The sequence below is a fragment of the Prinia subflava genome, chromosome 2, assembly GCF_021018805.1.
Source record: "Prinia subflava isolate CZ2003 ecotype Zambia chromosome 2, Cam_Psub_1.2, whole genome shotgun sequence".
Classification (NCBI taxonomy): Eukaryota; Metazoa; Chordata; class Aves; order Passeriformes; family Cisticolidae; genus Prinia; species Prinia subflava.
The window spans coordinates 49,884,436-49,907,905 of NC_086248.1; the positions used below are offsets into that span (position 1 = coordinate 49,884,436).

Below are 23,470 nucleotides of genomic sequence, written 5' to 3' on the forward strand. Positions count from 1 at the left end.
AGTGAAAATTGCCCTTCATCATAGAAAATGAGGGCTAACACATTTAAGAGGGGAGGATTTGATGCAGTTGCTTGTGACACTGCTGTTTTTAGTCTAGATATAAGTGAACCCACAAGGTCCATTTTTGCTCTAAATTATTATGTGCTCTTATAAACCTACTCAATTGTGTCTCAGAGATCAGCTTGTTAAGTGAGAAGAGTGAGATGATTCCTGTCCTGGATACTTGCAAAGACTGATGGATTATTCTGATGCCAGTTATTTCCTCAAAATATAGCTAAAAGCTGAATACACATTTGTTCTGTAACTAAATGTTGCATGCTATCCATTGAAACCAGCTTAGGAAGATCTTTTACTTCATGTATTATGTGAAGCAGGGCATTATTTGTATTACTTTTCAAAAGAGAAAAAATAACTTACATTAAAAATACATTCACTTGTCTTTTGTGTGAATTCTACAATTTATGAAATCCTCTTGATGGCCTTACACATTCATACTATGCTCTGGTATTCAAAACAAGACTATCTTGGTCCCTTTTCCCATTAGAAATAAACTCTCTAAATGGTTTCAGCCATATATGCATTTTGGCAAGCAGAAGCATTTTTTAAATCTAGTCTGACATCTTAGTTATTACTTTTAACTTAAGCCATTATACAGTCTATAGGTGATACAAAAATTCTAATGGAAAGCATTCCTTTTTTTTTTTTTAATATGATTTACAGAACAATGTGAAAAATAACCCCCAAGTTCTATCTAAATAGATTTCAGCTTTCCACACTGAACTATATAACTCACCATATATTTTCATTTGTGGTTTCTGTATAGCAGAAGATATTGAATTAGGCATCAAACCTTCACATCACTCTTTCAGAATCTGGTGTGTATGTGCTGGACTGAATGGCCAGGAATAATCATGTTGTTCCCTTTGGCATAGTCTTAAAAAGATTCTGAGAGCACTGGGGGAAATTTCTCTAAGAAAATACCAAGCAGACTCAGAATGCCCAAACCCTGCAGCCTTAGTCATAAAGAAATATTGCAGCTTGTGCAGATGCCTAAATCAGCTTTAATTTAGATAAGTACTGGATCGATAGCAATGAAGCCAGTATCAGGATGGATTTCAAATCAGGATAGTTACTCCAATGAAGAACCTGGAATCTCAGTGGGGCCCAATCATCCTGCAGTTTCTGTGAGGCTGAAACTTTGCTGCTGCTTTCTGAACAAGCTACTTTACAACATCAAGCTGCAACTCCTAATGCTGCATGTGCACTTCCAGCTTTGGTACAGATGTACCTCAGTACAGAAAACAGACAACAGGAGTGCCTTCAGTCAGAAAATACTGGAAATAGCAACAGCCAGCAGCATAAGGAAATCTGGTTTGAATCAGGTCCTCTCAAACACTAACACTCTGGTCAGACATGATGCTTGGACTACTTCTGAGCTAGGACTACTAAAAAATATTAAGAAAATAGGTATTTTAAATGCAGTCATATGCAGCAGAGCTAAGACTCTGTCATAGATACTGAACAGACGATTCTGCTCCTTCAGCTGAAACCTGAGCAGGGAGAACTGGTCCTGTAATGTGGAGGCTGTCACCACTTTTGCTCCCTGCTGGGACCTCAATAAAAACCTCATGTCTTTAAACCAGCAGAAGTGGAAGGCTAGAAGCAGCTTTGAGGTGCTTTGAAACGTCTTCCGTGGTACGATGAATCAATAATTTGACATCGTTTGTTCTCTCTGGCTGCCAACCCAACGGCTGAGCTATTACAACAGCACTGTTCCTATGTTATGCCTCAAATGCACTCAAACCTAATTTAAGATCCACCTTTTGCTCTGAAGTTGAAACCATGCTAGCAGTGAAAATGAGGCTGACTGCATCCAAATCTGCACTTACAAAATTAAAGGCAAGATTTCCTTAGCAGAGGATACTTGGTTGTCATATTTATAACCACCAGAGATCACACCCTCCCTCAGGTCTTCACACTTGACTTTGCTCTCTAATGAAAAAAAAGATGGTTGCAATAAGAAAGTTGTATTTTTTTTTAATGCCAACATTTTTTTTGTGTATGGGGAAGTAAAAGGAGGCTTATGACTTCCCTAGGGACAGTGCGTTTCCAGATATATGAAAAAAATAAGCAGATATTGGTTAGCATCTCAAAGCCTTGTCTATAGAAGCACTGTAGATACACACAGTTAATAAGAGATAAAAGTCTTGGCCCTAGACAGCTTCCAGTCAAAACAGATGAAAGGATGGGGGAAAAAAAAGGTAATATTATCCTCTTTTAAGTATATATCTATATATATGAAAGCAAAGAATTGAGAAAATAGGTCATTTGTTCAGGACTGGAAGGGAAGCCTGTAAATATGAATTTAAATGGAGTACTTCCCAAGTCTCAATTTGGTGTTACACCCATTATTTCTCCCAAAACACCATACTAAGGAAATACCACAAATAACAAAGCAAAGTGCAGACCAGCAGAATCATAAATGGAATACCATATAAAAATGTAAGTATAAATAATTCAGATTTTATAAAACTTTCTTGTGTCCAACTGGGCTGTTTTGCAGAAGGTGACAAATCTATGCTCTTGTACCAAAAAGTCATCATGAAACAAACCCCATATTTTCATTTCTTATTTTCTACCATAACACACTGATCTATGTGTAGACCACAGTCAAAACACATTTTATGGCTGAAACACACGAGAGAATTGAACACAAGAGAGGAATTCCCTCCTGGAAATAAACAAAAACACAAGACTAATATATATCTAGAGAAGACTCAGGAAAAAGAGTAGAGCATCTATGTGAGAGCTACTTGTAGATGAATTTTTTGTTGCTTATTTTATACTTTTCTCCTCCAGAGACAACTGACTATATTGCAGTAAAAGAAAAAAAATAGTTATACTTCAAAATTCTCCCCTTTCTCGCAGTATCTGTATTCCTCTAGCACTCCTATTTGAAGAAGTCTCTTTTAAAACAGCAACTAATTCTTTAAAAAAACGCCCTGTGGTAGCAAATACATAAATCTCTCATATTGTCCTCAGAGCCTGTCTCTTTAGGATTGTTATAGATTAGATTATTATGGATAGGAAGATTTAAATGTCTTATTTACCTGAACAGCATCATAATACATTTTCTTTCCGTCTTCATCTGTCTTGTCTGACATCAGCCATGCCTTGAGCAGGTATTCATAAAAGCTATCCCCAAGCCCTCCAATGGAGACATGATCTTAATAGGGAAGAAAGAGATTGAACAGCAATTTCATCTTCAGCCAGGGTAATAAAATACAATTACAGTTTGAAACAGTATATTTAATGATCTATTTCTACAACATCTTTAATAAACATAAGCCTGGAACCTCAGGAAAACTTTACTGGTATATACAGAGAATTATTTATTTTTTTGCTATATTTTTAATCTAGCTAAACCACTAGGTATTTAATAGGTATTTAATATCCACAATATGCTGCAGGGGATCATGGCAAAGAAAAAACAATTTATATGTGTCCATTCTAATTCATGTAGTATATTCCATACAAAACCGTGTCAAACTAAGAGGTTTTTTTATTCCAAAAGATAAAAAAATAGTAAGTGTTCTCTGACTTGATAAAGGCTTTCCCTTAATGTGCAGGCATTGCTCTTTTAGTCACTAACTTTCCATTTAAGTCACTTCATAAAAAAGGCTTTTAGCTCCTTACTGCAGATTTGAACTTCAGGTTATTTAGTGGTATTTCAAAATGCTGAGCCATATGCTTAAAAATAATACTACACTTTTGAACGTCTGACTGCTCTCAGAACTCAGCAGTGATTTGAAAGTAAAAAAAAAGACTTCACCACATCTACAGAGGATTGTTGCTGTGACACTGCTTTATTATGCCCTATGCTTACTATGTGAAACAATCTGGTACTACAGATGCTGTGATTATTCCATTGCACAACTTAGGATGTGACTATGGAAACACTAACACCACACAAGCCAGACATTCAGCATCAGTTGTGCCACCGACGGGAAATTTAGTGATGCTCTCAGCTGCTTGTCCAAGAGAGCGCCACTTACTATTCAGGAACCTTAAAGATTCTTGGCAAATTTTTGATGGGTTATCATGATTTTAGCACAGATCTCCTAAATACACGAAATGCTACAACTATATATACATGTAAAGTGTTTTTCTAAGCTCCATCAGGTTAAGAAGAGGAGCTAGAGTCTTGCTTTTGAAACTTGTTGCTGCTTGGTAAAATTAAGTGATTTGGCATTTATCGAGTCTTCAGTGAAAAATTTCAAAGTGCTTTACCAGGACTACTCATCTATAACTGTCAATTTTATAGCAAAGGAGGGATCTGCTAATTCCATTTAAGAAATTTGGCATGGAGACATCATCACACAGCAAGTCCCTGAGTCATACCACTAAATTCTGGCCATGAGAAAGCGAGATGTAGAAGAGTTAGTGATATGGAGCTCACACTTCCTGACACCTAAATCTGATCTTAGCTTCAAAGTTATGCCCCTGTTGGTAGAATTCAAAGGAACACAGAGAATTTATTTTTATATCCCTTTATATCTTCTCTACATGGAAAGCCTCCTTTCGCCTTCCAGATAGGTTGCAAATGCATGCAAATGTAGAAGATAGATATTTGTCTATTCAAACTGTATCAACAGTGTTCTTTTCCTCCACTAGCCTATGACATAAAAAAAAAAAAAAAAAAAAAAAAAAAAAAAAAAAAAAAAAAAAAAAAATTAGTTTTCTGAATGTATCCTGTCCCTTTGCCTACCAAATATATTGTACCACCAAACCTGGGTTTGAAATGGCTTTTTTTTTCTTCTCCAACCTCTTTTGAATGAGATATATTGAAATTCTGGGAAGACTACCCCATTTTTTAAATTAGATGTTCATGATCCAAAGGAGGTTTCTTAAAACAATGGGAACATTTCCTGTGATCAAAGGCTGATCTTTGAACAGCAGCATTTAAATGACCTTTACAGTTTCCTAAATAAATTACCATAGAAACCTCTGACATTTGCAAACTAAATAGCACAAGCAGAGTTTCATCAATAATAAGCCCTGTTATCATATACATTATTGCAGTAGACAAATCCAATTGACGCATGCTGCAGCAAATCACTGTCAGTTTACTGTCAAAATAACAAGGGCTAAATGAATTTACAGGAACAATGGCAGAGCTCCATCAGTGGCCTTCACAGCTGCAGCTACAGCACTGCTGGAGAAAAAACATTCAGAAACCATCCCTCCCTCTCCACTTTATGTTTAAGAGAAAATATTTCTGTCTTGTACCAATTAAGGGTCTTGGCTGTTTGGTTTTTCCCTTCTGTTGTAATCAGCTGAAAACAGCCTAGAAAAGCAATCAAAAATAACATATTTTTCAAGTCTCACATTCTGATCTTCTCTGTGGGGGAAAAAATTAGCTAATCAGTGTTGGTGAATGGAGGCGACTGATAGGGTAGAGACGTAACAAGATGGAACTTGTCTTTGCTGCTTCAGCATGCCAGGGACAGACCAACATCAACACCTGCACCCACCACAAATGAAAACACGGTAAGTTTTCATTTGTCAACACTGCCTGCTGTTGGAAAACAAAGCTCATGTACCATAAAACTTTTTCTGTGCACACCAACAGAAATGGCATTTCATGTGAATGAGGAGTGCCTGACACAATTATATTAAAAATATGGAAATAACAAAGGCCATAAGGCAGAATAAGTGTTTTGACTGCTTTAAAATATCTAAAGCAGATCCACTAGCTGCCTCAGCCACTAGAAAGATCTGTCCTCATGAAGCATCAGAAAGCTGCTTCTGTGGGTAACAGAAGCCAAGAAAGGCGTCAGTGGGTCTGTCTCACAGGTGCTGAGGCTGTCTCTAATTAAATCCAGTACCTAAGCTGGAGGATCAACACTTCCACGGGAGGCTTTTATGTCTTGCAAAGCTGTGCTGAACCAACATGTGCTACAACTGGGCACATGTCTCAGATCTGTAAAAAGGATGTTTATACCAACATACAACCACAGTTGATGGTTATGCCTGCTGAGCTGCCACAGGCCTGGTGGCACAAGGAACTGCAGGAAGCCTTACAGCACAGCAGACTAAGAAATGGCAGGTGTACTTCTAATTCATACCAGGAAATGGCATTTGCCTTGATGGGAAAATACAACTGAGCAGCACAACCTTTTTGGGCACCATTTTAACTCAGAGTGGCACAGAGCTTCCAAAAATAGATTTTAATCAATAAAATCACAGAAATGACAGAATGGGTAAGGTTGGAAGGGACCACAGTGGATCATCTGGCCCGACCTCCCTGCGCCACCAGGATTATCCTAGAACACATGGCACAGGATTGTGTTCAGATAGTTCTTGAATATCTCCACTGAAGGACACCCCACAACCTCTCCCAGACAGAGACAAATTGTTACAGGGCTCTGTCACCTGCACAGAAAAGTTCTTCCTCATATTAAGGTAGAATTTTCTGTGCCTCAGTTTCTTCCTGTTGCCTCTTGTCCTATTGCTTGGCAACCTGGAGAATAGCCTGGTCCATCCTCTGACATCCTCCCTTCAGATACTTAAGAGATATTGATAAGGTTCCCTCTCAGCTGTCTCTTCTTAATGCTGAACCAGCCCAGCTCTCTCAGGGCTCTCCTCAAAGGAGAGATGCTCCAATCATCTTTGTCACCCTCAGATAGACCTGCTCCATGTCTTTTGTACTGAGGAGCCCAGAACCCCAGAACTGGACACAGCACCTCAGTTGTGTCCTCAACAGGGCTTAGTAAAGAGGCAGGATCACCTCATTCCCCTTCTGGGAATGCTCTTCCTAATGCAGCCCAGGTTGCCACTGGACTTCTTGGCCAGAAGGGCACTGCTGGTTCGTGGCCACCTTGTTGTCCACTGGGATCGCCAGGTCCTTCTCTGCAGAGCTGCTTTCAGCAGGCTGCGTTCCTGCATGCACAGGTGCCTGAGGTTATTATTCCTCAAGTACAGAACCCTGCATTTGTGTTTGTTGACTTTCAGACAGTTCCTCTCTGCCCATCTCTCCCACCTGTTGAGGTCCTGCTGAAGGGCTGCACAGCACCCTGGGGTATTGGCCATTCCAGGTTTGGTACTCAGAGAACTTGCTGAGGAGGCATCTCCCCTTCATCCAAGTAATTGATGGATAAGGTAAACAATACTGGGCCCAGTATAGACCCCTGGGAGCACTGCCAGTGACAGGCTTCCAGCCAGACCCTGTGCCACTGATTACGACCCTCTGGGGAAAGTGGAAAAAGCAGTAAGGTCTCTAGAATCATGATCCTGCACACCGTGCAGGCTTTTGACATGTTGTGGAGATCAGAGAAAGCAATGAACAACAAGAAAAGGCTCAGTCATCAGGAAGGGGCTAAGGAATTCAAGTAATTCAAGTATTTTATATTCTTTTCCTTCTAATTTTGGTATCTTCAGTAATGGCTCCAAGGGGATTAATGCCATGACACATTTCTGTTTAGTTTGCTTCCTCAGTTGGTGGCATTACATTTCAACAGAAATCACAGCTGGTATTAACTGTAAAGACTTGTCTTATTACTTTTTTTTTCCTTCAGTGGAGCCACTCAGCTTTGAAAATGTGGAATTTGATTCAGACAAGCTGATGTTTCCTTATACAGCTACTTCAGAGAGCACAGATTTTTGAATAAGAGACTTCTGTAGTCCACAAATTCCTTTCAAAAGCCATACATATTCATACATTTCCCTGCTTCCATAAGTCATACTGAAAGCTCAGGAAAGTAGATTGAAATACAGCAAGTCTAATTATTATTTTTATATTTCTAGTATTTTTTACATTTTATAGAACCTCAGATATAAAGTGAGTTTCTATATGCTATAAAAGTTATTTTTAATATAAAAAACACGTAACAGTGACTGAAGGAAGTTAACAACTGCAAAGAGAACACTGATAGACAGGTCACAGCACCAAAGACTTCAGCTACTTACGCTGGCCCCACTGGCCACTGCTGGGATTCAGGTAGTTGGGGTAAAGGCCCTCTGGTTTATCCAGTCGATTTAGAACTTTTCGGATATTCATTACCTAGAGGAAGGTACAAAATACTGAGCACTTATCCATTTCCCCACAAAATACAGGAGTGTAAATATGCCTAAAAATAACACCCCTGATCTTATTCAACACACACACTCCCAAACACCTCTGTGCAATCATCACTATTGAAAAAGTTGATACCATCATGCAAACAAGTTCCTGAAAACCTCTGGAGTTTCTGTGTCAATTGTCAGCAGTGAAACAACACAACAGGAGCAAGCTCCAAAGCTCATGACTTGCCATGCAGAGTATCCTTCTTCTCCACAGGATACCAAAATTCACTGAGGCTATTTTCCTTAACTAAGCTCAGCTACATCAGTATTTACATTCCTTGTATACCTAAATCAGAAATGCTATTAAATATTAAGCTTATCACCTAATTCAGATGTGGAAGTGCACTGTAAAGGAGAGCATGGCTGGAACTGACTGAGCTTTATACAACCAGCTTGCCCAGCAGCAGGGACCCAGGCAGCCCTGAGCACTCTGCTGGCACTGCTAAGGAGCTCACTACAAATTAGATGCCCTGGGAAACAATTACAGTCCAGATGCTCAGCAGCTGGAGCCATCCAGCAGCACAATCCACTGCAGAGCACATAAAATGAGTTATACTGAATTTTAGGATTCACAGAAAAGCAAATGTAGCGGCTTGGAAGGATGAGGATCCTGAGCACTGCAAAAATAGTACCAAAAAAGGTACTGACAGCTTCATTATAAACCCCTGAGTGCCTAGAGACCCAGTGAAGTAGCTACTGGAAAAGAAGATAAATTAACTTATACCAGGCTGCAGAAGGACTTCTGTTGTAGTACACAAACTGCCTCCTGCATCTTGACACTACTCATTGCCCAAATGCAGGCTGCAATGAGTCCTAGACCTCAGTTAATGAGTTCTTGTAAGAATACGTCCATGCAAAGCTTATTCCAGTGTTTTTTCTTCTTTATCAAGTGTACCAGCCCTGGAATGGTTTGCCTCCAAGGGCTTTGGAATTGCAATCTCTAAAGGGTTTTAAGAACAGCTTACATAAACAGATTTCCAACATCTTGCAGCTAGAGCATGATGCCACTGTGTAGGAGAATCATGGGCTAGGATTTTTAAGATATGCACTTTCATTGTCTCTTAGGGGAACAGATGTTATGCATTAAATTACCATAAATGTTACAAGATAATTAACTCATGTTGTCAATTTGTTTCTGGAGATTTCTTAGTGCTGCCACCCCCTACCCATCCACTCCCCCTCCCCAGTTCAAATTTAAGAGAAACTGTCCTTAAATTTACCCCTAAATACATGAAAATTGCCAGGAGTTTGCTTCACAAAATTTATTCCAATGCTGACAATGGTACTGCAGCAAAGCCACTCAGTCCTTACCTAATAATAATTTTAGATTTGACTATTGCTTTTAGACCTACTGCTAAACATTTGGAGTCTCATCAATAATTAGATTATTAAGTTGATAATATCACCTATAGGTAACACGGGGCGGCTGCAGTAAGAATACAAAACCAAAACAAGTGTCCATTTTAATTAAGAAATAAAAAGAAAATAAATGATAAACATCTTATAAAGAACAGGACTTGTTGGTTATTAGTACATCAAAAAAAAAAGCAAAAATTTTCAGGTGGGAATTGAGGGAAGGAGGAGTTCTTTCCATGGCTCACGTATACAAAAAGTATCCAGAAGACAATGTTATCAAATTTTGGAAGAATTAGCATGCACAACCACTGTTTTGTCTAAGAACGTGATTTTTTTTTTCCTTCCCCAAAGAGAGTTCAAAGTATATTTCTTATAGGTCAGTGCAATGGAAGGACTGTGTGACCTCCCTGACAGCAGTGATATTATGCAGCATTTTGAAGAGTAAACTTGTTGAAATCACCATAGTGCTTTGTTTTCTCTAGACATCAGTTATTATCCTGAATATAATGTCAGGTTTTGTTTACACCCCATTAAGTAAAGAACTGAAGAAAGCCGTACAGTCTGATTGCTTAATGTGATACTAATTTAGAATATAAACAGAAATTAAATGTTTTATGGGGCCATATACATGAACATACATCAGAATAATTTTGGAAGAGACTTTTGACTTTTTAATACAAAAACATGCTAAGGTGATTAGGGAAAATGTGACAAATACTTACAACTGAGGAAAATCCAAATCTCTCCCCATTCATATTAGTCTCTGAATATATGCTTTATCTTTTACAACATGATTTTGATGGAGCAGTCTAACCTTTTCAGCAAAGACAGGGTTTCCAGACAGGTGGCTCAAATGTACAAACTCCAGATGCAAAGTCCCAAATTCTGCTAAAATGCTGCTTCCACCAGAGGCCCATGGCCAATTTCGACCAATTCCACTAAGATGGGAGGAAGAGAAAGACAGACAATAATCATGAACATCTATGAGGCAATGCTAATAAAATATAATAGGCAGTAGCTATACTAGTATCATGAGAAGATAATTAATCTAAAATGTACTTAATAAGTATGTAAGGAGCCATGCTTCAGCAGCCTTCCATGATTTCCCCACAGGACCTTGAGTCCTTCAGTCCTTCAGTCCAGCTCTGCTTAGGCTGTACAGCTGCTTTTTGCAACAACCCAATCTTTTGCTCACAAATGGCTCCATTACACTTACCACTGTAACCACATTTTCATTGCAGAATATCATGTTTAAAGGCAAAAAACCACTAACTTTTTTTCCCCTGTACTTAACACAACACTCTTCAACTCTAATTCTAATTTCTACAGTGCAATTGTTTATCAACTTAAATTAATGCATATATACAAAATAGGCTTTAAGTTAAAAGTATTGCATACAGCATATCCTTCTTAATACATGAGACTTTAATAAGGTAGGATAAGTGTGTATTGTCTGTCTGGGCATTCCTACCAGGATGAGTAACTTCAGTTTTAATTATGACCGAAAAGATACTTCACAGCAAAATTAATCTTAGGATTTGTGTTGAGAATAGAGAGAAGCACATTTATTTCTAAATCCCCACTAGAAACTAATGCTGGTTGAGACTCAGGACAGCAAGTCTACTAAAGTTTCATTACAAAAAGGTAGGGTTTTTTTCCCCCTTGAAATTTCCATCAGCAATATTCAGAAAAAATCCCCTGAAATTAAGGAAAAGCTAGCTAATGTTCCAGAGCATCTGGGTGAAGAATGACATATTAGACTGGCATATTATTAGCATGAATGTTACATATAAATACACTTATTAGGTACTGGAATGTCTTCCATCTTTCTAAGTTGTAAACAGCATTACACACAAAAACATCCATATATAAATAAAATTTTAATTCTACTTTTACACATAACCAGAAACTACAGTCATTGAGTTGCAGAACCATGAAAATACTGTATTCTTCCTGAGATAAAATATGACTAAAAAAAACCCAAACCAGCAAAAAACCCACTAAACCATGATTATTCTCAGATACATTAAAATCTCTTTTTCAAAAGATAATCTATAACTGAAGTTTAACCAATACATGGAAATTAAGACTCCATTAAGTCAATCTCCCTGCCAACTATATTAACATGGTATTTTGAGACTTCTGCCAGCTATACAAAATAAAACCAAACCATTAAACCTTAAAAGCAGAGAAAAGGCACAAAGAGCACAAAGGAAAGAGATCTAATAAGGCTCCTCTGGTTGACCACAAAAGTGCAAGAAGCTGAGACACATGTAAGTCCCCTGCTCCGATGTAAATAATTGCCCAAAGAGTGTTTCTAATCTTCAGAGCTGCAGACCAAAATCAATGACACAATGAAATCAGGGTACTGCAAAGATGCACACAATCCAAATTTGATATGGTATTTGTGTGACTGAAACAGAGCACAAGTTTTCAGTATCTTAATATCTCATTTTAAGATCTATCTTGCAAAGATTAGAGTACTTTTTACAGAGTGAAGAGAAACCCAAACCTGGTTTACAAACTGTCTGCACTTCAATCTACTGTGCTTTGGAATTTTTTTGAACAGTAACATAAAAGCACCAGATATTACAGAAAATAGGATCAAGGTGAGTACTGCAGACATGTCTGGAAACCTCTTTTCTGCAGTCTGAAGAACTCACAGACTAGTATTCACCCAAGAACAGACCCATCTCTGGTACATACTATCTTAAGTTCTAACTGCTGACTTCTAGATGAAAATATTTTAGCTTGTTTTCAAATCACCCAGATTAAAAGAGCTGACATAAAGTTCACAGGAAGAAAAAAACATAACAAAACAAAACCCTCAGAATTTCAAAAAGTTACCTTGTTGTGGTGCAAATAGAAAAAATATACATGTTTTTTTTCTATCAAGTTTCTCAGTCAATCTCAAAGTGAAAACATTGAAGTGTTCCTGCAGCAAGGCATCAACCAAAATTGACAGAAAACACTCTACCTGCATTCTACCCCAGTGTCTGCTGATAATCAATACAACTTGCCAGAACACTTTGATGTAGTGTGTTTTGTTAACAAGGAACATTTCCAAACACAGTCATCAAAAGGTTTTCTGCATACAGCAATGTGTTTTGCCATGAGTGGATGATTCCTCTTGTCTAAGATGGTTTGAAAATTACAAACTTGCATTCTTTACTCTTATGGCAAAAAGTAAGTGGAAATAAATGTCTATGTTACATCTTATGTACTATTTAATATAGCCTTCATTGTTTTGGGTTGGGTTGTTAGGAAAAAAAGACATCAACACATTTCTGGTAAATCTGCAAAATAACAAAGCTATGTGCTGGTTTAGTCCCAGATGTGAGCTCTGTCACTGAAAAGCTCATTTCAATAAGTGGTATAACCCAAAATTTACGATTCAGTCCCTCAAAAAATTTTCATGCAACTTTCAGCTATGGATGTCTGCTATTTTCTCATATCATAGAATGATCTGGGTTGAAAGGGACAGTAAAAATCATCTGGTTCCAACATCCCTGCCATGGGCAGGGGCACCTTTCACGGGTTGCTCAAAGCCCTGTCCCCACCTGGTCTTGAACACTTCAAGCCACAACTTCTCTGGGCAGCCAATTTCAGTGTCTCCTCACCCTCACATAAAATAATTCCTTCCTGGTATCAAATCTAAATCTAATCTCTTTCAGTTTAAAGCCATTCCCCCTTGTCCTATCACTACCTGCCCTTGTCAAAAGTCCCTCTCAGCTCGCTTGCAGACTCCTTTAGGTACTGGAAGGTTGCTTTGAGGTCTCTCCAAACATTTCTCCAGGTTGAACAGTCCAGTTCTCTCTGCCTTCACAGGAGGTGTGCTCCAGCCCTCCGATCATCTTCATAGGATGTATTTCATCTTTAGGAGCAATGGAACAGGTAAGTTTTCTACACTCCCTCACACTAGCTGGAACACCACAGTACTGCTTCTGATTCCATTTAACTCCATCCTTATTTTAAGATGATAGTCCAGTGTGTACTATGCAGACAGTCAGCTCCTGAAGAGAGAGACCAGGAAATTCCCAACAAAACTGTCAGCATAGAGAATGTGAGAGATTTCACACTCTGATAATTTTTGATTGGGAATGCAGACTTTGACTTTTGTTTAACAGTATCTTGGCTTAAAAAAAAAAAATTAAGAGGGTGCTCTTTTTTCAGCCCTACCCTCCCACCCTCCAAATCCTAAATATTGTATACTTTTAAACAAAACAGAACTTATAAGAGAGAGAACCTGAACAGAACAAAGTAAATGGAAAAAGACATCCGTGTCAGGGATTATAAACAGTGAGTACATTTATAAATTACTTGAGATGCCCTAGAAAATAACATATAATAAATAAATCTAACAGCTCAGTAAATCTTAATAACTGGAGCATAGTAAAATACTGATTTCTGCTCATGCATGAGATAACCAGTGCTCCCAAGTCAGACATTTTTCAAGCTCTTCAGCATTACCATTATTAGGGTGAACAAAAACTTCTGCAAAGTTAAAAAAGACAATGCTATTTACTCTTCAGCCATAAAGTCTGGGTATCTCATTCCTCTTTGGTTATGAAGTTATGCACCAGCTTCCTGAAGTCTTAAGATGCAAACCTGAGTTTCTGGTGAAAGGTTTTATTTCTACTCCCAAGTTTTAGCAAACCTACATAATGTTGCAAGCTACTACAGATTTTTTTTTTTTTTTTTTTTTTTTTTTTTTTTTTTTTTTTCTTTTTTTTTTTTTCTGTCTGGGAGTGCCCATTACTCAAGTCAAGAAACAGCAGCAATGAACCCAAAGAATGACCAGGGCATTTGGGGGATTCTCAAAACATGACTTTGTAAAGAACTAAAAAACCTTTTGCATCTTATTTTCACTCAGTTTAATAGTTTAATGTCACAAATGTCTTGTAATCTGACAAATGCAGTTTTCAGAAAGAGATGGAGGACAGCAAAGGGGGGCTGGTATGATACTTTTTATATTAATTGCATTCCTTTTTCTTGCTTTCTTGTAATTTACTTTGCCACTGAATTTTTCAATTTTTCTTATGTTGATACTCAGTTCAACATGTGTTGTTGTGTTGTCATGTACTGATAACAACTGTCAGTCATGTACTGACATCAAAGTTAGAAACAAAATTCCTACTATACACTTCAGGAAGGAAAGAGGGAAGGAGACACACTACTCAAACTACTTTGAAGATCCAGATGAGTACTAAAATAATTTCAGTTTAGAGGGCACTATTTAAACCTATCTATCTCAAATCACAGTGTCTACAACTGTATATTTTACACTGCATAAAACACACAAATAATTCTTTAACATATTCATAGAACCTCAGGACTTATTATAACTTCTATTATGTAAGTAAGACAAATTTGAAGTGAAGATGTGGATCAGAGAAGCATAATATTTGGGTCTGTAATATTTCTCACTGATTTTATAAATTTTGTTTCTGAACACTGAGTGCCACAGAATCTGAAAACCAATGTTTGTAGCTCTACTGTCATTCATTCTTGGGAAACATGAGCCTGATTGACCTGGGCTGCTGGTAACTCAATTCAGTATTTTTCCAGCAGACCATTGTTGGTCCATCTGTACATAAAACCAGAAAGTATGAGATCACCAAGTCTTCTAAAATGTACAGAGTGTACTAAGAGAGGGAACCACAGAGGAAATATAAATATTCAAAGGTTGCTTTTTTAAAAATTACTGAAATTCAGAAGCACAACCATATTTAAAAGAGTTTTTAAAAATTGTACTACATCCCCAATACAGATAAAGCAGCAGCTAATTTTCAACTGAAAGGGAAAGCAAATCCTCAGGGAAAATGCACAAATACTTCAAAGGGCCAAAACACTTATCAAAATTCTTGTCATCAGTGAGCAGAACTGCTCGTCTCTGCAGACAACTTGTTTATTATACCCCAACCTTTCCTGGAGGATGCCAGGACAACTCTGCAAGCTGGAGGCAGAGCAAGAAGTCAGAATTTCAATATTTAATGCAAAATGCACTAGAACAACAGGACAGTCAGTATCCTCCTGCAGACCTAGCCAGTAAAAAAGGTGCAAGGCCAGAATAAGAGAGACACAGCAGCAACAACGTCAAGCATCCAAGTACTGCTGTTGAGAAAGGTTTTGGAATTAAATATGAAAATAAGTCCCAAATAGCCCCTTTGGACTTTACCATTGCTGATTTTTTTCTGCAAGAAATTACCCTGTGATTGTGGGTGAAAATGCAAAGTGCTGTGACAGAGAAATCACTGAGAAGGGTCCATTGAGATTCACCAGAGCTGGAGCATGCAGGTTGTGCCTGGTGGTTGAGGGACCAAGAAAGATCTGCCTGGAAAGTACAGCCTGTGACTGGAGCTGGTTAGGCTTAATCCTGTTTTAAGAGGATTTCTGCAGGAGCAGAGTGCTGCCCAGTCCTCAGAACCTGGCTTGTATCCCTCCACACCACCAGCTGTCACTCAGACACCCAGGAGAGAGAGGGACCTTTCCAAATGGAGGTCAGAAACAGGCAGAGTGTCGCAAAGGACACACAAACCTCCCCGCAGCTTTCCCCTCCCAGCACCCCGAGATGCACTTCATGCTTCTCCTTGAGTCTCAACCCCCAAGCAAACATGCCTTGAAAACAGAAGTAACGTAGAATTATCAGAGTTTTTTTGTCAAGAAACCCTTTATTACCCAAAGGAAGCCTGTGGTCTCCAGACAATTTTGAAAGCATAATATGATTGCTTTTCCATGTTTTAGTCTTAAAATTATGACCACATGCCACTTGGCTGCACAAGTGAAAGCCCACACTGTAATTCAGCAGACATGCTGTGTGCCAGCTACAGATGTGACCATGAGAGAAGGTTGGGAAATGTGAGAGCACTGTAATTCCAGCAAGGGTACTCATTGAAATGAATATCTTTGGGGCTCCCCTGATAATCAGGACAGGGAGATAACAGAATTAAATCACTTCACAGAGGAAATTAAACTGAAGATGGAGTCTTTCCTGTTACAGAGCAAACCCAGGGAGACCAGTCTCCTACAGTTACCCCTAGCCAGGTGCCCAAATCTCAAAATTTCAATTAGCTTCACAGGTACCAGATGGGTTTTTGAACTCTCTACAGGCTAATACACATAACAAAAGGGAGGACTGGAGATAAACACTCTGTAATGTCATTTTTAAAATTTTTTAATTAATGGAAAGGTTTTTTCCCTACCTTACAATTTATCTTCAATATTTTTTTAGGAACTAGATGATTTTTAATGTCTGTTCCAATCCCAACCATTCTGTGACTTTATATTTCAATCCAGTTAGAACAAATTCCAAGGGCACAGTCCATTTTGGCAGAATTGCTCATTATTCCCATGTCTTCCTCTTTAAAAAAGGCAGTATAAATACTCAGTGTCCAGTCACAGCATTTCTAATAAAGTGTTTATATATTGCAAAAGTCTTCAGTCTATACACTGCCAAAGCCTTTGGTGCATTTATTTTCTGTCACTACCAGTCCTTCATAATACTTTAATTTATTTAAATCAACTAGGCCTTCTTAGAACAAATGAAGGGAGGTCAGTAAACCATCAGATTTTTCATTTGCATACTTGGTATCTATTTTTTCATTTTAAACAAAATATATTTAAAAGATGAAGTTGCTATAGAGCCATAGATAGCACAAAATACATCAAAATGCTAAATAAAATTTAATTGCTTTCAGAAATTCCTAGGCAAATGATTGAACTCAAACCCCAACAATTAAGATGTTCTAAATACACACACACACTCAACATAAAAATTAAGCAAATACTGGTGAAAAAGTATTTTATGGATACTACAGTGGCATCCTCTGGGAGACTATTCTAGGATAACCCTGCTTGAGAAGGAAGGTTGGACCATATGATGCACTGCAGTCCCTTCCAACCTGACCCTCACTGTGATACTGTGATCCCCTGGGAAAGGGAGACAGATGACAGCCAAAAGGATGATTTTCAGAGGCCATTTTCATAAAGTATCTAATGTTTCATGCATCATTTAGGATTGCCACATCTGAAAATACTTTCATAAGAATAATTTTCCTGCATGGAACCATTTGTCAATGTGTCACCAAAAAAAAAAAAAAAAAAAAAAAAAAAAAAGAAGGAAAAGAGCAGCTTCTCCTCTTCCCAGAAACAAGTAACTATGCTGTATGATTTGAGTTTTAATTAGAGACTCATATTTTAAAGCAAAATTAAAAACAAACCCAACTATGAAGCACACAGCCATCACTTGCCCAAAGATTCAATCATTCTATTGGATAAATTAAATGCTAAAAAGACTTCTTTTTAAAAATTTACTTCTTTCTCCCCCACCCCCAGAAGTACAATGTTAGGATCTTGCTTAAAGGCCTGTCTTCACAAGCACTGAAACTGATGATTTTTTTGTTAACGCTTCAAAAATATTTAATGTGTTTTTGTTTTCCCACTAACTGGTAAATCACCCTTACCCTTGTTTGAGAGTAGAAAAAAGGTACAGAAATCCCATGTTTGCACACACCACTGGCACTCACTCAACTTTTCCACCCAAATTTGTGGCGGGAGCTGCCAAGGCAGGGTCAAACTGGGGAACCTGTGACAGGAATAGCACAGTAACTGTGTATTTCTAGCCCCAGCAGCAAGTGTGAATGTCTTCCTACCCAACTTCCAGTAAATGACAGCTAACTTCTTGCAGGCTTAAATGGTATCAGAATCACCCAAGGCATCTAGACTCCTGCTGGAGCTCCGACTTTTCCACAGTATCCCTTCTCAGAGAAGGAAAATCTGTCAAGCACCTCTCATTCACTGTCTGGAGACAGCTGAAAAAGAAACTGAAAATCAGCTAGCTAGCCTGCAGGGCAGTTTTTGACATCTGTTTATTCCTCTTTGGGAGGAGGATCATGTAGGCAAATTCTAACAGCTGGTTAGTTTTTCAGCTGTGACAATAAACATGTTAACTACTGCTCTTGCCTAGTCACTGCCCAGCTGGCATCTTCCTGCTCAGTCCAGCTGCCCTCTTTGAAGGCTGGCTGATACCAGCTCTTACCTGGAGAGCCAGTCTTTAGGGGTGCTGACTTAGCAGGAGGAGGCAGACAGTGGATTAGTACCATCAGCAGCCCCAGGAGGAAGACTAACACGAGTGGTTACTCAATTTTATGGGTTGACAGGGAATAAGAAAAAAATTTCTACATATGTCTGCAATGTCAGGCAAAACATGAATTTTAACTGTAACAAGTGATATAATGAAGAGGTATAGCCTCAAAACCTATTCGTTTGAGAACATTAAATTTGTCTGTTTGCCTATTCATCTGCAGTCAGCATTATGTGCTGATCTCCTGGCCACTTCAGTGTTGGCAGTGCAGGAGGTGGATCCATTTGTATTGGAGACACATGCACATCATCATCTGTCTGGAAATGAGAGTAGAAAAATCAGATTGCTGTGGCTAACTGTTCAGCACTTGAGAAACTACCAGCACAGCTCCCAAAAGATGCTAATATAAAATAGATTTTAAAACAAGATCCCTGCTTTTCTCCGTGAAGTTCATCAGTTCCTTCAAAGGCAATGTTTATAGTTACATTTTCCAAGAAGAAAAGCTACCTTCCTCCCAGCATTTTTGCCTTTTAGCTTTATAAGGAAATATACCCAGAGACCTCTAAAGCTGCCCTAGAATGGTCACTAGCTCTTTACTGTACTTTCAGGCAAAAGGGTAAAATGTTCAAGAGTTATCCAGTGGGCTGATCTTCACCAAGGTGGCCACCCAATGGGCAATTTCTCTTGAAACTGGACAGAACAGCAACAGATACTGAAGAGCACTATTTAAAAGCAGAAAATGAGCAGGAGGTACACAAAGTACAAATTTCCAGTACCAGCCTGTGTGTGCTATGGCCTCTGCCAGGACAACTGCCCACCTTCCTGAAGGGTCAGCCAGCAGTGGCAGACACAGGGAAGGCAAGAGAGCTCTGTCTGCTCCATGTCCAAGTCATTCTACATGAAAGCTCACTAAATATTCTCAGTGGTGAAAGGTATCTGCTCATGATTAGGTCAGAGTAGTGATGGCTCCTGAACACTTACATGAGAGGACACTACAGCGAATGAAAATAGCTGACATGGAGCAGGAAGGAGCCAAGACCCAGGTGGAGAACAAAAAGCCGGAGAGAACCAAGGTGAAGAGGAAACAATCTCATCTGCCTCTGGAGAGCAGCAGAGAATAAGCAAAGGCCAGTAAAATTGCCTTTGGGAAGACCATGCTTTACTCTATGCATTGAAGTCTGACAGCTGCTGAGAATAAAAATAAATCACCTCCTCCATGGGCTCCAAAAATGACTAGATGCCATTATATACTTCTTTTGTGGTCTGATACATGGTTTTTGGACATGTAGATCTAGTGATACTGTGTCTATTGGTGACTAAAACAATCAGAGTATCTTATTTTTACAAAACAGTCCACCCAGACTATTGGGCTGCTGTGTTTACATCAAATTCCTGTAACATTTCTCTGTGGAAAAAACACTGAATTTCTTTAGTATTTTACAGGCAGGGTTCATACAACCCTTTCCTTACGGCTGTCTGCCCCATGACACTTCTCACACTACTGGTGCTCTGAAGGGGCATCAAAGCTTGAGGCATCATCTCAAAGGAACTGGCACTCTGTGGCAAACCAACAGAGCACTAAGCTCACATTTACATGCCCACATGGAGAAAGGGAGAGACAATTAGTAGTCAGGCATTACATGATCTGAAATATCAGTATGACACATGTCAACTGTTTAAAGGTACTTTTCAGTGTCACCATCTAAAACTGTACTTGTTACCATAATAATTTCTGATAAAAGTTATCTGAGCACAGCACAGACCTACACGTCTCCCACAACACACTAATGAATAAACTAAACAATTCGTGCTTCCTATTACTTTATATACTAAGGTTTAATTAATCAATTCCAAAGGCTAAAAAAGCAAGAGGGAATAGAACACAACTGAGCAGTGCCAGAGATAATGAGTACTAGCATGGACTACTTTTAATCAGGTCCCCAAAGAGAAGTGAAAATAACAGGAAATGAAAGTAATGAATGGAATTTCACAGTTCTGCCATCCATGTGATAAGTTAAGACAGAATAAAAGAAGGTGGTATTAGAAGGAAATCCCCTGCTGTAGTAAGTGGTGCAACTCAGTGTTACTGACAGTCAAAAACCTTACAAAAACCAAACCCAAAGTAAAAACACCCTAAGCAGAGCAAGAAAAAAAACCTAACTCCTGCTTCTGAGAAGCAGATTCACTGGGCAGGAAAATAATTAAGAATTTTGGAAGACTCTATGAGAAACACCATTTATCTCTGTTCTTGTCCTCTTTAACACTAAAATACTATGTAAGTTTAAATCTTATTTTAGAACTTCATATCTCACATTAAGATTGCTTGCTGCCTTAAAACCACCATAGCCATGGCATCTGGCACTTTTGATATACTTTAGTCAGTACATCTCTCTGTAAGACTCTGCTCCCAGTTCTACATCACTTTTCTAACATTCAGCTCTTAGGTTATCCTGTTTTTTTCTCCTGAGGATTTGCTATAAATCCCCCTCCATCCTGATTAGTTCATTAACTTCTGACTTCAGCTTCTACCTCACATCAGATTTCCTCTACTAGTAAATAGAGGAAGTTTTGCTAAGCTTTCAAGTTTCACTAAATTGCTCTTTTGCTCTATCAGTTGCATTGTCCAAGTGCAATGAAATGTTTTTATCTTCCTTTGTCAAATTTGTTATGAGGATGAGTGTTGAGCAGTTCGCATTTGGAGGTGACTGGGTAACACAGAAATAGGGTGGAGAATTGGTGCTAGAACCCAGAACTTCACTATTTTTTTTTCTTGATGTGTTTGTTAGGCCTTTTTTTTTTTGGCTGCTCTGTTATTCTCTGGTTCCACAACCCTCCTCTTGCTCTCCCAGTCAACCTCCCTTTTGTGAGATAATCCTTCTTTTACTGCCAGTCACTGGAGATCAAGTTGTCTCACACATTCTCAAGTGAAGGCAGTGAGATGAGTTTGTCTGGTGGAGATCCTGCAACAGCAGGCTAAGGCTGCAGTTCAGGGTAAGGACACTCACAACCCGATCAAGAGTATTAATGTACTGAAATATTGTGAAAACAATGGTTTCTTTATCAGAAGGGCTGTATCAGTTTTTCAAGAAAAGCCACTACTGATCTTCTGGACATGACAAAATCCCAGTATTTGGTCTTTTCAGTTTGATGAGGACTTAAAAGAACAGGTAAAGATTCAAAGCACCAAAGCACAGATGGCAAGTGACAGCTATATGTAATTTCTCTGCCAATAATTCCACTTTCCCACTTCCTAGCACTATTTTTTCAATACCCTAAATAATCCTAATCTCAGTCTCAGTCATTTAAAATATATCTGTATCACTCTTGTCAATACAGTTCATATACATTCCTTATCATCGGACAGTAAATCTAAAAAGAGGATTTAATCTTCTCTGAACTCAATTAGCTCGTATTAGCTTCTCGTGTCACAAAAATATTTTATGTGGGTTCACAGTCATTCAGGTTAAAAAGTCTTCCAAAGCATCTAGTCACATTTATTGTGCTTGATGCTGCATGTGGTGCCATTAAATGCTCGAATCATAGAATCGAAATCATCACACTAACGGCATGGCACCGTTATTAAAAATAATGGGCTGACAAGTTGCAAAGGTCTGCTTCCAGCCGTTCTGTAGCTACCAGTCGTTGTAAGGAGCCTACGTCAAAGGCTTGCTGACTGACAGTCAATTATTTCCCCTTCTAATACAGCTGCTGGATCAACAGTGGTTTCAGAGATTGGACAGCCCGTCAGGACTTGTAGCTGTGATATTCATCAGATATTAACATTAACTTAACAAACGCTGTAAATTACACTTGCATATGGATTTGCAGGTATGTGTATCAATCTAAACATGTACAATGCAAAGACACCACTGCTGTTGAGGGAAACCTCTCTTCAGTATCTGCTGTCACAGATGTTGTGACAGCTGTGTGAAACTCTACTGAAGTGGCATTCTGGTTCACTGCAAGGGACAGCTTCCCTAGATTAAAAAAAAACTTAAGTAGTCTTTTTCAGACTAGTGTTGTGAAAGACAAAATCTGTTTTGACAAATGCTTTAAGAAAAGTATAAATGTCCTCTTCTTCCAGTCTACTTCAATCTCTTTGTTTCTCTTTACCCACACATTGCTGTGTCATAAAAATCCATTTGCTCTGGGATCAGATAAACATTTGTTTTTCTCAGTGCCAGTCACTAAAGCCTTGATCCTTACTCACAGCCAATAGAAAGATTGTGGTTGCTTCAATAGGGACTGACTGAGCATTAAAATCCTGTGACTGTCATTAAAACTGTTGCAATGACAGTAAGTTAATAATAAAAAATTAATACCAATGCATGGAATCCCTGCAGCCAGACTGAAACACCAGTATCACTGTATAAATCCTTTCTGATGACACCATTCAGAACATGAACTGAGAGCTGGTTCTGTTTTTAAAATTCAGTGATATAATGTAAAAAAACAAGTTTCTTTTCCCAGCAAATGGCACATTTGCTTATGCACATTGTCTTTCAATGCCTACTAACCATATAAAAATAAAATTGAAGTCAATACTTTATAGAAATACTTACATGCAATTTACATCCTTTCCCCATCTTTATACATTTATAGAAGATAAATTTATTCACTATAATCCAGGCAACTTAACAATAAAGGGCCATCCCAATTTTTCTCAAATGGCATTAATTTCAGGCATATCACTAGGCTAGAGGAAGTTACACATTGTATTTATCAGATTCTGAATGTTATGCTTTTGCTCCGTGTTTAATAAACACTGAATTTTATTTTATTGACTCACATCTCTGTAAGTGAATCAAGCTCGTTGCTGTTTGCATCATCACAGAAAAGTAACCAACGGCTAAAATATAATCGAATTCATTCATTAAAGATCAAGAAAATATTCTACTGTATAGCAGG

The 23,470-nt window shown here is 38.4% G+C and overlaps 1 protein-coding gene across 1 annotated transcript in view; it reads right to left on the reverse strand.

Moving 5' to 3' along the window:
- Window positions 1-23,470, reverse strand: part of MAN1A1 (mannosidase alpha class 1A member 1) — a 141,424-nt gene that overhangs the window by 18,201 nt on the left and 99,753 nt on the right. Inside the window, exons 6-8 of the mRNA XM_063389891.1 lie at window positions 10,295-10,418; window positions 7,969-8,062; window positions 3,111-3,226 (exon numbers count right to left, since the gene is read on the reverse strand). Of these exons, the coding sequence (XP_063245961.1) occupies window positions 3,111-3,226; window positions 7,969-8,062; window positions 10,295-10,418 (334 nt within the window). The remainder of the gene's footprint in view (window positions 1-3,110; window positions 3,227-7,968; window positions 8,063-10,294; window positions 10,419-23,470) is intronic.